At 40.0% G+C, this 15,819-nt stretch overlaps 1 protein-coding gene across 1 annotated transcript; it reads right to left on the reverse strand.

The window, feature by feature from the left end:
* Nucleotides 1-223: 223 nt before the first annotated feature.
* Nucleotides 224-796, reverse strand: Tusc1 (tumor suppressor candidate 1). Its single transcript, XM_063248125.1, has one exon. The coding sequence runs from the start codon at nucleotides 794-796 to the stop codon at nucleotides 224-226; it is 573 nt and encodes a 190-aa protein (XP_063104195.1).
* Nucleotides 797-15,819: the final 15,023 nt, after the last annotated feature.

Genomic DNA, 15,819 nt, shown 5'->3' on the forward strand with positions numbered 1-15,819 from the left:
AGGTCAGCAATGTTCAAGTATCAGGACGGGCTGGGGGCCCAGCTCCGGGTGCAGGACCGTCCGGCGCCGGGTTCCCGGAGACCCGGCCGGGGCGGGCCGCGCACATGGTTCCCCGCAGTCCGTGCAGTTCCTCGCCGGGGTGCGCGCTGGAGGTCAAGGCCCGGGCGGGCTCCGCGCAGAGCGCGCGCGGGCAGCCCCGCCCCCACCCCGGCTGCGTGCTGCGCTAGGGCCCGGGCCCCGGGGGCTCGGGGTCGCGCGCGGGCGGCTCCGCCCCGTCCGTGCGCGCGCGCGCGCTCTGCTGCTCCCGGCGCAGCTGCAGCAGCGCCCGGCGGTACATGGCCTCCAGCTTCTCCAGCCGCGCCCGCAGGGCCCTGGGGCTGCCGGGCTCGTCCTCCCGGCTTCCGCCTCTCGCCCTCCGGCTCGGCGCGGCCTCCTCCGGGCTCAGCGTCGCCGGCTCGCCGCCGTCTCCTGGGAGCCGCAGGGCCTGGCGGAAGAGACTGCGGTTCTCGCGCCTCAGCCGCCGGTTCTCCAGCCGCAGCCGAGCGTTCTCCTCGCGCAGCCGCGCGTTCTGCCGGTCCCGCTCGTCCCGCGCGCGCAGGGCCTCCAGGTGGCTGGCGGCCAGGTCGGCGAAGCGCTCCTCCAGCTGCTGCCGGGCGCCGCCCGCGCGGCCTTGCCAGCCCCCGCCGCCGCCCTCGCTCGCGCGGCCCGTGCGGCCCGGCCTGAGTCCGTCCCCGCGCCCGTCCCCACCGCCGCCTCCGCTGCCGCAGCTCCCGCGCCCCGTGGCGCCACCACGCATGCGCCACATCACTGCTGGCCCCGCCACGCCGGGCTCCGAGGGCAGAGGGCCGCGCGCCGCCGAGCGTGGGGCCCCAAGAGCGGCCCGGCGGCGGCCAAGCGGAAGAGGTGGCGGGCGGCGGCTGCTGGCCGGAGGCCAGAAGAGGCTGGGAGCCTGCCCTGGGTGAGGCGTGTCCTGTCTCCCGTAGCGGAGCTGCCCGCTGGGCCTGCTCTCTGTGTCGGGTCACGCTGGTGTTCCCGGGCAGCCCGTCGCCACAGTCCTCTGGCCACGCGGGAAGGCAGAGGCCTCTGCGGGGGCTTCTCGGGTGCTTCCGTGCCTGCGTGGGTATTATTGGGGGGTCCAGCTGGCCTTGCCTGGCTCCAGCGTGAGCACTCAGGTCCTTTGGCTCTGCACGTGGCAGCCTCAGAACAGCTGCTGATGGTACCCATGACCTCGTCCTGTGCTCCTGTCCTGGGCTCAGCAGTGGGGAGTGCACCCTGTGTCCTTTACTGTAACTAACAGAAGCTGTGGCTGGGGAGAGTGGCGCCCGGAGAAGATGCCTAGGAGCCACCTCAAGAGTTTATACCTAGACTTAGGCAAGAAAATGACACTGCCGTGGATGCTTTTAGCTAGGCCGTGGACCTGGGAAGGGCACACTCCCGATGCACCTCTCAGTTGATCCTAGCCCTGGTCCTTTGAAGCCATTTTTCACCTAAGCGTCTGCTTTCTAAACATCAGGCTTGTGTTGTCCTCCGACTTCGAGGCTCTTGCACATGACTGCCCATTGTCTATCTCCCTGCTTCACTACCCGTAATATAGTAACTTCTGGAACAAAGCTATGGGGCAAACTTCAAAGCTGTCATTGCTTCATTTAAAAGCCAGCAGTTTAAGCCACGTCTATGCTTAATAACACATTGAACAAGATAGACTGAGCGCCTATCCTCAGGTGTTTAAGGGCGAACAGGCAACCCTGGTAGTAATACAGGCAACTCCCAGTGTGTGGACAGAGGAATCCACTTGTAAGTTGTTTTGCGTGCAATGGAAATGAGACTAACTAGCTGGTTGGCTCAATCCAGGCTCCCACACCTAAGAAACACAAGATGTGACCCATTCCTTCAAGAAACTGAACATTCAGCGAATTGTAGAAGTTTTGAGGACAGGTGAATATAACTGGAAATCAAATATATTCCTCATTCCCGAGGATTTATATTTACATAGTACTTGGGTTACTGTAAGATTAGTTGTGGATTAGAAGTGTTAACAAAGAATATTTAACGAGGTCCCAGGTAATTCTTAGGTTTAATAAAGTTGCCAAAGCCATTGAAGCAAGTAAATGTACCAGGAAAGCATCTGAGAACCCTAGTGCACAGATTTGGGGTTTCATTGAACCGCACGAATAAAAATAAGTTATAAAACAAGTTAATTTTGTGAATCTTTATTTTGCCAGGTAAAATTGTAGGATATCACAAACAAAATCTGCCTCAACTGTTAAAAATCATTTCATGAAACAATTAGGAGAGATATAATGGTGGAATTTGAAGAAATGTGGTACATTTAGCGTTATGGAAGACCATATGATCTTATAGTCATATGGAAGTGATCATATGGAAGATCATATGATCCATTTTGTTGCAGACTTTTTATAAGCTACAGAATCATGAATATGTCATTTGGTGTACATAGAGAATGAAAGAAAACACTGATGAGAAAGGAAAGGTGATTAGCTCTTCAGGTTTAGATGTGTCGAATTTAGAGAATTGTGAAGTAACAAGACACGCCACATAAACCAGACGAAAAAACAAGAATGTGGCCTCTTACAGTCAAGCACTCCCTGTGTAGTTTACATTTAGTACTAATTATTTTATTTTTGTTCTTGGTTCTACTCTCCACACCCACGTTTCTAAATCTAGTATTTTCTTTGTACTGCTTCCCAGATTAAAGTTACATTGTTCCTTTTGTAGGCTAACTTCAATATTTTGTAAGTGCTCTGATGAATCCTAATGGGTTCCATACAGAGCCTTAGCCCTGGTTGAAAGGGAAGCCCCCATGCTATCCTGTGTCCACCCTACTGAAACCAAGCGATAGAAAAACATTAGGCAGTTTGGGCAAGGGCCCAAGTGAACAGACAACCTCTGGAAAGTCAGAGTATACAAGGGAAGTCTCCCCCACTCTGACGTCAGAGGCCCTGCTTAAAGTCACCATTGCTGATTGTTGTTTCACTGTTTTATTTTGAATCTGCATATAAACCCCTGCATTTGGGGCTCTCTACACCATTTTCTCTTGGAGCTTCTCCGAAAAGCTTTTCTTCTTTGTAATAAACTGTACTTCTTAGCACCCCACTGCTGTCTCCATGGACATTCATTCCTGATCATCTTCAAGATGAGGGCCAGAGGGAGAGGAAAATTGGCAACACTACTTAGCTGTTAAATACTCTCCTTTGTCTGGATAAATGAATAAAGAAGTGCAAGTTGTTATGACAAGCAGATACACCCGGCTAAACTGAAGAAGATCCAGTAAAATTGCCTGTTCATTTGATAAATTCTAACAGTGATTAATAAAGGCAGAACCTGTTAGTATTACCACTTCGAGCCAAGCACATACCATATATATTTATTATAGAAAGAAAAAAGAATTAAAGACAAGGAAGGGGGGGGAATTACTCTTTTACTCTTAACTACATATTGTTTTAGCAGTATTTACTCTTACAACAAACTGTCTTAGTAGAGAATATTCACCTATGAAGAATGGAAATTCCACTAATCTTCATAAAAAGAACAAACAATTGAATTTCTAAATTGAAAGTATTTGGAACAGTGACTGAAATGATCAGTGCTCATATTATTGGCTTGCATTTATTTTTACCTAGAATTAATGTCAAGACATATGGATAAATATTACATTTATTTCTAAAGATCATAACAAAATGTGTCCCCTTATAATTTATTAGTGACCAACACATGAAAATGTCAGTGGGCAAATAATGTAACATATATATGAAAATAAAATGAAAAAATTTCAGAGACAAAAATTAAATAACAACATACAAAGGAATGTGAGCTACAACCAGACCTTAAAAGAAGAAAATATTGAAAAGTGTGAGGTCTTCTAAAAAAGTAATTTAGACGTTTGTGTTTTTTTCTAAGAATAGGAGAAAATACAGGAAAATAAAGTCTTAATTAGAAAAAATAAGACACTTGTGATATAGGGAATTTATGGGAACTTGCTTTAGGGATAATAGTTATCAAAAGTAAAGTAATATGAATTTGCAAGCAAAACTTTAATTGAGAAGATAAAATAGGGAAGGGATTTTGGCTTAAGAAGAAAAGCTAAAGACACAGCTCTGGGGGAGATCAGACTGTTTCATTTACAAAAGACTCAGACTAATATTTCACCACTGAGATGGGCTAATGGCAGGTAACTTCCTGGCAATTTTTTTTCATATATTAGAGGACCTCCTCCTAGTTTAAGGTAAGGATTAGTGACTAGCTTCTTCCTTGGAGACATCTTCCCCTGCACATCCTGTTCCTTGTAATAAGGAGAAGGTGCATTCCATACATTTTAAAAGTTAGAATAAAAAAAGACGTATTTTCCCCTTCAGTGGGAACAGGTCCAGATTAGGACCTGAGAATCCTCCATCTCCTTTTCCTGCATTACTTTTCTCTCACTGAGTTAAAATGCCCAACACCCAAAATACTGACAGTTCGTGGGGGTTTCAGTCCATACTAAGTTGGCTCCAAGCCTCAGGGTGGCATGGCAAGGCCACCCTTCATGGGCATTGCAGACAGCAAGCACAAAAAGCAAGAGAGACACATGCCTTCTCCCCACCCTTACCCTGCATGCTGGCTCCACCTCTGGGTGGATGTAGCAATCATACCACCAATCCCTGTGCTAGAGAATGAACCAATCACAAATGCTAGATATGGTTATGTCCATGATTGCATGAGGGTTGGGGGGCATCTAAACATAAACCATAACATCCTATCACTTGAAGGTACTTGTCTTATTTCACACATACATTCTTTGGAGAATGGATTGCATAAGTATGATGCCACATATTCATAATCCTGCTACTTGGAAGACTGAGGTAGTAGGATCAGAAGCTTGACATCAGTGTAGACTACATAAGGAGAGCATGACTCAAAAGCAAAGAAAGAAATAGCTTCCAAATAGTAAAACTATTGCTTGTTGTATAGAAGAAAAGTGTCAAAGAACATGGATGATTCCTTTTCTGTCATCACATTCGTCATTGTCCCTTGAGTTGCTCTTCCTCAAGAAAAAGAGGAAAGATTCCTCTATAATAAACAATGTTTATAAGTAAAAATTTTAAAAATCCCAAAATTAAAAATTTCAATTAGTTAGTTGTACTTTGCATTTAAGAAACTCTTAAAATCAAAACTTGCTCTTAGAATTTCTTAAACTTGAAATAGCTGGGCATGGTGGGGCACACCTGCAAGCTTAGCATTTGAGAGGATGAGGCAGGAGGATTGCTGTGAGTTTAAAGCCAGCCTGGGCTACATAGTGAGTTCATGGTCTGCCTAAGTTACAGAGGAAAATCCTATCAATAAATAAATAAATAAATGATTGAAATAAAAGTGTAGAGAAATGCAATAATAGTCATTTAGGGTACTTGTTTTTAGTTCCCTGACAGAATAATTTCAACTCCAATTTCTTCTACTAAGAGTAGTTTAATAAATGTTCAGTTGCATTCTCTAAACCCACATCCCCTGTGCTAGTTCTTTATTTACTCAGCCTGTCCTGGGAGCCTGTTCATGCTTGGGTTGCAAGAAAAGAAACTTCCTAGGTGATCAACCTGTTCACGCTTAGGCTTCAAAAAAAGAAACTTCCCAGAACTATTCTAACCACAAAAGTCAGCTCCACCTAGGAATGTACCAGTGATGGACTCTGTCACCATCTGTTGCTCTCACCTGGCTCATCCGCAGAGCCTCCCACCCAACAATCCTTAAAAACCCTTTTTCCAAGCCCAAAGGTGGCTTCTTGGTCCATAAGGCAGATCATTCTCCAGCCAATAAATCTTCTCTTTCATAGCAGAATGTCTGGTTTGGTTTTGCATCAACAACTCTCTAAAGGTTGTTTATCTCAAATAAAGATAAATAAAGGATGTTATAGTCATTGTGTTTGTAGTATAATCTCTCAGAACTGTATTGTGTGTAAACACTGTATTTGTACTGCAAACTGGAATGGGATTTTTATTTTGTCCTACACCTACATGATGTATTTCTCAAAAACATTTTGATTGACAGCTATTGAATTATTGATCTCATGGTATGATTAGTGAATTACAAGAACACAAATAGACTTTCTTCCATTCAGTGACTCTGCCATGTGAGGACATAAAGAGAAGGTGACCCTTCTGTGATTCAGGAAAAAAAGACTTCATCTTGGAACTGAATTAACCAGTACATTACTTTTAGATTTCTTACCCTCCAAAACTGCCAGAAATACTTCCTGTTATTTAAGCCACTCAGTATGGTATTTTGTTATAGCAACCTTTGCTGACTAACACAATAATTTCCACTTTTTCCTGTCACGTATCAAGTCAAAATTTATATCCTACCACTTCATAAATCTGTCTGTGCTCTCCATAATTCAACATATTTCATTTGGTCTTTTAAAGCATTGATATGATGGTTACTGTACTAGTTTACTTTTTTCATTTCTGAGACAAAATACTTAACACTGAAGAGTTAAAGGAGAGGAGAGTTATTTTTCCTTATATTTTAAGGGGACCCAGTCCATGTTCAGGTGGTTCCAAGGCAGAAACAGCATGACAGAATGCTATGGTGGAGAAAATTGTTTACTGGATGATAACCAGGAAGTCAAGAAAGAAGTAAGCATTCTAGGACAAGAAAATACCCTTCCAAATCATGCTTCCAGTGACCCTTCCCTTCCAACCAGTCCTCACACAAAAGTGTGAGACTTTTGAGGACATTTGAGATCTCAGCCACAACATGCCTGACACCCAAAAGGCTCATCTCCATTTAATTGCGCAAAATATATTAGTCCAGACCCTAAAAGTCACAAAAATCTTCAAAGTTTCAGAAGTCTGAAGTGTGCTTTGAGACTCAAGGCAAACTCTTAGCTACGAGTCCTTGTAAAAATCACAAAAAAGTTTAAATTTTCCAATATGAAATAGTACAGGATAGAGTTACAAATTTCAAACAGGAGGGAAAGGAAATTAGATTAAAATGGAACTAATTTAAGACTGAAACGCAGCAGGGAAAATATTAAATTCTGTAGCTGCACATCTAATCCAGAACAGATTGTGTTGTGATGTGAGCTCAAAAGGGCTTAGCCAGCCATATTCCTTGGCCTCTGTCTTGGGCTGCTTCTACTCACCATCTGCAGCATTCTCAAAACATTTGATTTCTCTGGTATCTAGAGTTTCCTGTACTCTTCACAGCACCATCAGCTCTTACTGCCTCATACCTTTTCATAGGCTGCTGGAAGGGCCTGAAACCCTGTCACACATTTTTTCCCAGCTTCTAAGGCTTTCCTAACATTGGGTGACAGCCTCCTTGGCACCATGCCTCTCATATTCTGAATGCCTGAAACACCAGCACTACTTGGAAGACACCAAGATTAGCAAGCAGTCTGAGCAGGAGTTAGGCATCCTTTGACCATGAGGAGGGCAGATTCTGAATGCCTGGATGATTGAATCTAGGGATACACTTCCCTAGGTGGCATGAATGAGCAGACATGTCACAGCTTCACTTTTCAAATGAAACATGTTTGTACCTTTAAATCTGTGATGGTTGAACTTTGCTGATTTTTGACATGCCCAAAAGGCATTTCTCTTGTCTCTGTGCAAAGTACTTGGCTTCTTTTTAATGCTAATATTTTCAAGACCCATCCATTTCTTTTCCTCAAATTTGCAGACACTTTCTTTGTAGCAGTACAACAAAATTTTCAAATCATTTGTCACTTCCACCTGCTTCTGATTTTCCGGAGTTTTGGCTAAAACAGGTAATCAATACCAATGATACAGCCTGATCATTGGACTACCTTGAACTTCATTCACCAGATTGATGGTCAATCTCAGTCTCCTTCAAAATCTCACTACATGGGCAAATGGTAGAAAAAGATTTTTGCAGGGTATAACACGCATATCCTCTAGTTCAACCATCAATGGGGTTCCTGCTTCCAAGTAAAATCTCCTTGAACATAGCCTTTACTGTGTGAATTCTGGTCTTCTGAGCCCTGAACAGTATCATACATTAAGCACTGATCACAATATTCTAGGACCTCTCTAGTCAGCATCTATAAAATTTTCAAACTCCCCCTGAAAATCAGTTTCAAAGATGTGTAACCCACATGCCAAGTATAGTCACAGAAATAACCTCACTCATGGTCACAAGTTTCTGCATTATTTAGCTTTCTCATTTTGTGGACAAAAAAAACCAACAACCACAATTTAAAGGCAGAGGGGTGTATTTTGGATTATACTTTGAATGGATTCAGTGGCCATGGTCAGTTGGCTCCAAGGCCAAATGCCATAGCAGAGGAAAGTTTTTCAATATATGACGGCTGAGAAACAGAGAGAAGGTAGGATCCAGGGATAACAATGTACCATTCAAAATCATATCGCAGTAATCTCCTTCCTGACTAGAACACACTTCCAAATGTGAGACTTTTGTGTCACATTTCAGATCTAAACTATACCAATTGTATTAATTGGTATGACTGTGGTATCATTTCAATGTATGCATATACATAGACATCTTGTTATAATGTTAAATAGGTACCATTTCTATTTATTTGCACTTTTATTTTACAGCAACAAAGCTGTAAAAACAAACATTGATAATGTAATGCCTATAGCAGTAATTTGGTAACTCAATGTTGAAATTCTCCATTTTGCTAATATTTCTTACGCAAATGGATTTTCAAATAGGAATTGAACTTAGCCTAACAAGTTGACTCTGTGTATAGGATGTTTTTTGAATGAGATGGAATATTGAAAACACTTTTTCTATATTTTTTTGTATAATATTTTAAAAGATTTTACAATGTAAAACTCTTAAAATTGAAGAGTAGTTTCAAAGAAAGGTTTGTAGCATACTGGCAGTATTTGAATTGAAACAGGAAGAGATTTTGGACTCCCTTGTTAGTAACAAGGTTTATTAATGACTAATCTTAATATACAGAGGATATTTTATGTATGTTTAAAAAGATAATAAATATGTGAGTGTAGGTCTGGTCTCAGACTTACCAGAATTTAAGAGAAACTGTACCATTCTCACTCCCTATATATGTCATTCTGAAGCCACAGTTTGTTTTTATTTGTCATATAGAAATAAAAACAGTATCTACCACATAGATTTATTGAGAGGATTTGTGGATATTTTAAAAATAGAGTCAGCTAACAGAAGTATTCTATTGCTATTAGGTACTATATTGTGTAGTTGATTTTATTTTATGAGGCAGACATTTATAGAATAAGTTCTTGTGAATAGCCAATGCTATTTAAAGCTTTTATTTGAGTTATTTGACTAAGGAGCTACCACAAATATAATATGCCGTCCCTTTGGGGATATGATTCTTATTTCTTGATAGTTCTCATTAAGTGTTTAACTTTTTAAATCCATATTTTGAAAGTCCCGTGTGCTGAAGAGTTTGGCTAATCACATTTTGAGTTTCATGTTTGCTAATATTCTCTCTAAAGGCCCAGCTGCACATGGTTTATTTTCTGAGAGCAGATTTATTAGGACTATGAAGAGCATGTATTGATGCATGGTGGTGTGAATATCTCTTTATTGGAACAATTACTAGTGAATTAGGAATTGAAAATATTGATTGCATTTATTTAGTCTTTTGATATGGACAAAAATATTAAAAGCCATCAAACACTAACATTGCCCTTTGACAGCATCATTTAATTCTAGCTACAGGGAAAATTGTGACATAAACAAAAACAGCATGACTTATCTATCTTAATTAGGATACTTTCTACACTAGCAGATATACCCTCTTTGTTTCAAACATTATTAAAACCCTAGTCAGATTTATAAAAGAAAGTAAGTATATTATAGATTAGCACAAAATAGTGTAGCTGAGAGCAAAAGGTATCCATACAAGATATTTGACCAAAGCAATAACCCAAAATAGACTTTTTAAAGTGGCAAATACACATTGTTTTGCCAAGCATGTTTCACTACTCCTCAAGAAATTTGAACTTGTGTTATTCATTAGCTGCATATAACTATCTATATTTAAGCTTAAATTCATTAAAATGAAACAAAATTTTACAAATCAGTTCATCGGTTAATATTAGACACAATTCAAATGCTCAGTAGTTCCACATAGCCTAGTAGTAAGGTATAGGAAGGGTATACATGTCAATAACATATTATCACAGAAAGATCTCTTGGATCATACTGGGAAAATTCACACATACTACTTCTCTAATGTTTGGTCTTCTTCAGAAGCTATGCTGAAATTGATAATGGAAAATAAAATGCAAAATTATCAATATTTTCTTTATGATATGCAAGTAAACAGATCTCTTGGCAACCTTGTTCATATGAGGTCATCTTGTTCTTAAATATGTGTAGCATGTTAATAACTGTGCCAGTTTGAGTTCTAACATTATCTCCACATCACTGAAATTGCTGGTAAAGTTTTTACAAGAACTTTTAAATTAGAATTAATGTATTCATAAGATAAATTCAGAAGAATGTAAAAATGTAATTGATTTGTTTCTCCTACCAAGGCCACTTGTGATAGTTAACTGATTGTGTCAAATTGAGTAAGAAATGTCCAACTACATTGCATCAATATAGTTTTGGGCGTCCCTGAAGGAACTGCCTGAAGATTTTTAGAGATTTGCTGGTTGTGAGTGACACAAACTACGAGGCTTGCTGCCTCAATGGAATAAAAGAGAACAAAGAAGGAAGATTCACTTTTGTTTCATCTTGGATGTGGTCTGCTGGCTTCCAGCACAGATGCTCTCACCTTCCATCACAGACCTTGGGACTCACACAGGTGACCTCCAGGTCTGATTGCATCCTTTAGATCTCCAGGATTCAGACAGCACTTTTGCACTTTTCCACACCTGATTCTGTGAGTGGCCATTGTAAGCTAACTTTGTACATTCTTGTATATTTGTATCTCTCGCATTAAATCAGTTTATCTAGTAAGTATTGGCTGATACGAGCCAAGCCCATTTGCAATCTCTTCCATTCAAGAAGAGCCATTAATTGTTAGTTCTGGGCTTTAATAAACAACTTTTATTTTCAGGTATTAAAGGGCTATGTCCTGCCTACTTTTCTCATTGCTGAGACAGAATACCTAAAATTTAAGAGGGAAAGATTTATTTAGCTCACACTTTGTAGAGATTTCAGTTCCCAATCAGCTGGCTCTAAAACTGGGTGACATGGCAGACAGGGATCTCAGAGGAGAAATGGTCCATGGTAGGCAGAAGGTAGCAAAATAAGCAAAGGTCAATCATAGTTCTTTCTAATTGTTATGTCTTATCCAGGCTAAATAGAGGGGGTAGCACACAGACCCTTAATCCTAGAGTCCTTGATTAGCATTGCATCATGAATCAATCCCAGCATCACACACTGTAGGTCCAGCCATCTTTGAACTCCCACCTATGATCACATGAGGCTGTGGGAAGACATCTAGACACCCCCCCCCAAAAAAAAATCAAAATTTTAATTCTCATCCAGTTCATGCCTCTCCCCTTAGGGCAATGCCACTCATGCCTCACATGAACCAGTCTACAGTGTGAAAGGAGGGTGAAACTGACTTTGTTTTCTTCCATGCTTCACCTTCTTATTCTTGAATGACTGCTTTTTCTAGCTCATACAGGAAAGAACAGGAGTAAAGTGAAATCAAAACTAAAAGAAAAAGGAAGAAATCACATGTAGCTGGTCCTGTCATTTTCTGGCATTGGGTTCTGAACGGTAGATATGCACATGCTAGCGTTTATGAATTTTTTACCATCCCACGTGTCTTAGGCATGGAGCATTTTATTTTCTTCATCTCTAACAGTTCTTTCTTTGGTGCTGGTTTTGATATTAAACTCTTCTTACAGCTCTTTTCTGTAGGCATCTGTATCCCATGTCTTTTATTTTGGCACTTAAAACTGAGATGACAAAAAGAACAACCACAGTCCAAACATAAAATATTTGTCCTAGCAAAGACTGCTCATTCTTCTACTCAAGTAGTATTTATGGAAATTCAATTATGAATCAGGTACTGATGAGAGCATATGTGTACACTGGTGAGTAAAATAGATTTGGGCACTAATCACATGGAATGGTATGCTTTTTTGACAGATATTGTAAATGAGGTTATCTTTGGAGTCAGACTCAGAGTATTATCACACAATCTTTTATTCTTGTGAGGTGTTTGACCTCATTTATTTAAAAGTTAAGCTCCATCACTTTCATAGCCATTCACATAATTACTAATTACTCGAAGTATAAGAAGTACCAGCATCTTTAAGAAGTAGAATAAAATGTGATTTACTAACTTCCAAATTATAAAATTACAAACTCTTGAGACATATCTAAATCATCATCTTTGTATGTGTATCAGATATTTCACTCAACAACTCTATGACTTTCAATAATTTTTCTCTGCCAATAATTTTCAAATTTATAGAATCTTAAAATTTCACTCTGAGTTCTATCTTCACAGGTCAACTCACATTCAATAGGTCTATGTGACTATCTCCCAGGTTATTTCAAACAATATTTTAAGATTAAATGTTCAATGCACTACCTCCTTCTCCATCTCAAAAACTAGTCCTATCATGCACTTAAGTCCACTGTGTTTGATTCTTCCTTTTTCCATATCACTTTCAATCCTCTTACATAATCCATCTCAATTTATTCATCTCTTCCTTTAAGGCTGCCTTGACTTTTTTTCAACATCTCTGTTAACATCAGATTAATACGAACTACTATTACCTTTCACCCATTTTATGCAGTTAGTGCTTTACTGCTCTCCATCTATACACTCCCTTTCTCATAGTGCACTAATATAGCCAAGAGGATATTTTGAGATACATACAGACAAGCTGCTCATTTGTATAAAACACTTTAAGGGTTTGCTATTATATTTTTAATAAAATACAAATCATTCTGTGACTTTATCCTTATCCTTTATGACATATTTAACTATAATTTTTTCTTTCTTCTTAAGCCTCAAATATTTTGTTGCCTTTTTGTCTACTGTATTTTAGTCAGGCTGAATTTTTTAGCAAAGAAGTTGACTAAGGAGGCTATAATAAAGAGGCTATAGTAAAGTGTCTATAATAACATAGGAATGAATGAGATAAACGTTCTTTGTGGAAGAAAGTAAGGTAAAGATGCTTTTGTTTTGTGATAAAATAAAATAATTACTTCTCTCATTAGTGATAGCTACTGCTAAGCTCACTGATAACTGAGTGCAGTAATAACCCTGGTAAGTTGTTGAGCCAGTAAATGAAATAAGAGAGATTAATATAAGAGATCAGGTTTATCCTATGATATTATGTATTATTATCATTTCTTTAGGTCAGAGTAGGACTAACCATTGCTGGATAGAGATTCATTGATTGTTATTTGATGATTAGAGTACAAAATCTAGAATTTGGGAATAGACAATTAGGATAATAGTATCCCTACTATTACAGGGACAGTGAAACGCAAGTAAATTTTTCACTCTTTTTTTCTCAGGAGGTTTCATGCTTTCATATTTCAGTATTTACTTTTTTTGGTGAGGGAACAAGGGTGTATTTTAAAAATTTTAATCAAAATGAAATAAATAGCACTAGAATTATTGAAACAATAGTAATAAAGCGTGATGGCATATCTAGTTGCAGTTTATCTTTGAAGGTTAATGCCATCAGACTTTAACTTAGAAAGGTAATGCCATTTAGCTTCACAAAAATATTATAACACACAGGGGATCAGTTTTTAAATTGTTTCAGAGGAATGAAATAAAACACAACAGGTTAAAACTATGACTAGATTTGCAAATCTCTGAATGCCCATAGTGTAAACTTAATTGTAATCATTATGGGTGCTTGATTTAAATATCTTAGAATGTAGGATGAGCCTCAAGGTCTCATTATGATATAATTGAGCCTCATAATGACACAATTCATGAGTTCAGTACATGCTCAGATGATAACATACAGATTGGTGTCTCTGTGGGTCTTCCAATAGCTTGTCAGATGACTTCTCATTTAGAGACTTTGAACATCATTTTCCATTGAATTGCAACATATTTCTCTACTCTGTCATTTATCATTTTTTCCTACTCTTCAGATTTCAATTTAAATATTTCTTGATCATTGCCTTCCTTGATGACATAACAATTTCACTACCTCTCCTTTTGTTCTGTTTATTAGTTTTTAAATCACCTTTTCGGTTAATCTTTAAATTGGGTGGCAACATGTCATTTTATTTTTTCTTTTGGTTCATAAGTTACATGAAACCCAGACTATATGTGATATAACTCTCCCACCATTTAGGATAATGTAAGTACTCAAATTACTTGTAGAATCAATGAATCCTACAATGGTAAGTAGTTCTTTTTCAACTGTTAATGTATAAAATTCCTTGATTGTTAAAAAAATGAAATTATTACTGAACTAATCTTTGCTGAGCTTAACTTTTTTGAACAGGAAAACAAGTGAACTTTGGAGATCAAATGCTTAAAAATATTGGCTTAGTTTAATGATATTTGTAAGAAACAACCAGATTTAGAGAAAGACAACAACCCACCTAATTAGTAGAATCAACATGAAAGTGAAATGACAGTAGTGCAGGCACAGTCAGGAGAACATCTGCCTCAGCCTGCCGCGCCAACACAGGAGGGCCCCTTCCTTTGAGTGCCCAGCATGGGCAGAGAGAGCCAGAAGAAGATTCACCTCAGCCTGCCTTTCACCTCAGCCTGCCGGGCACCGCCAACAAAAGGCTCTTTCCACCTGCGCATTCCCATCACCAGGGAGCCAGACAGATCCACCTCTGCCTGCTGTGCACCACCCCCTAAAGGCCAGGTCCTGCAGGAGGCCAGCATGGGCAGAGACAACCAGCAGATCTGCATTCACTTTCAGGGAGCGGCCACTGGGAGGCTCCTTCTTGCAGGCAGCAAGCAGGAGCAGAGACACACAGTCAGGTAAGCCCTGTGTATTGGTGGGCCCCCATTGGAGGCCCTTGCTTCCCTTAGGCAGCCATCACCCTCTAGCAGAACCAGGCAAATATACTCCTATCTGTCTGCCACCATCAGGGGAGTCGCAGTGTAGACACACAGGCTGAGAGAAGCAGCCCCACCTCCATGCACTCCTAATCACAGTGTAGCTGCATAGGTTTGGAGAAGCCACTCTGCATCCTGCTACCTCCCTGTAAATCTGGAATTAGAGGAGCCCAGGTGTCTGTCCCATTCACCATATGAAATGCCTTGGGCCCCACAACCAGCTTCCTGGGTGGAGCCCAGGAGAATGTCAAGACAAAGAAACAAAAGGCAAACTCAGACTTCTACCCCTAAAAAAATAAGTCTGGGAGATATATAGCCATGGAAGAAAATGGAAGACATACACCTGACATCTCCGAGAGGATAGCAACTGAAGTAAGGAAACAACTTCATGAGTTGTGAAAGCAGACAAATCAGAAATAAGGTCTCAGGTATAAGAAAAAATCACAAACATACTGAAAGAATTGTTCAACAGGTCTAAAGAAGACACAGACAAAAAAGGGGAGAATAAGAAAATGATGGAAACCTTGAATGAATGTAGAAAAGAATTACAATGCATGAAACAGACTCAAAGAGAGATTCGGGAAATTAAAAATTCAATCAAAAGCTGACAAAACTGCTTGAAAGAGATGGAAGATAGAATTTCAAACCTTGAAGACAGGATTGCAGCTAGTGATCATAAAAGGAAAGATCTCTTAAAAATAACACAGAATCAGGAAATAACTCAACAGCTGCAAGATGATGCACAGAGTCATAATTTAAGAGTGATACATATCAATGAAGAAGCAAGGGTCAACACAAATGAAATTAAAAGGATATTCACAGAAGTAATA

This window comes from Cavia porcellus, unplaced genomic scaffold (assembly GCF_034190915.1).
Source record: "Cavia porcellus strain 051 isolate PalLab524CR breed Dunkin Hartley unplaced genomic scaffold, mCavPor4.1 scaffold_1, whole genome shotgun sequence".
Classification (NCBI taxonomy): domain Eukaryota; kingdom Metazoa; phylum Chordata; class Mammalia; order Rodentia; family Caviidae; genus Cavia; species Cavia porcellus.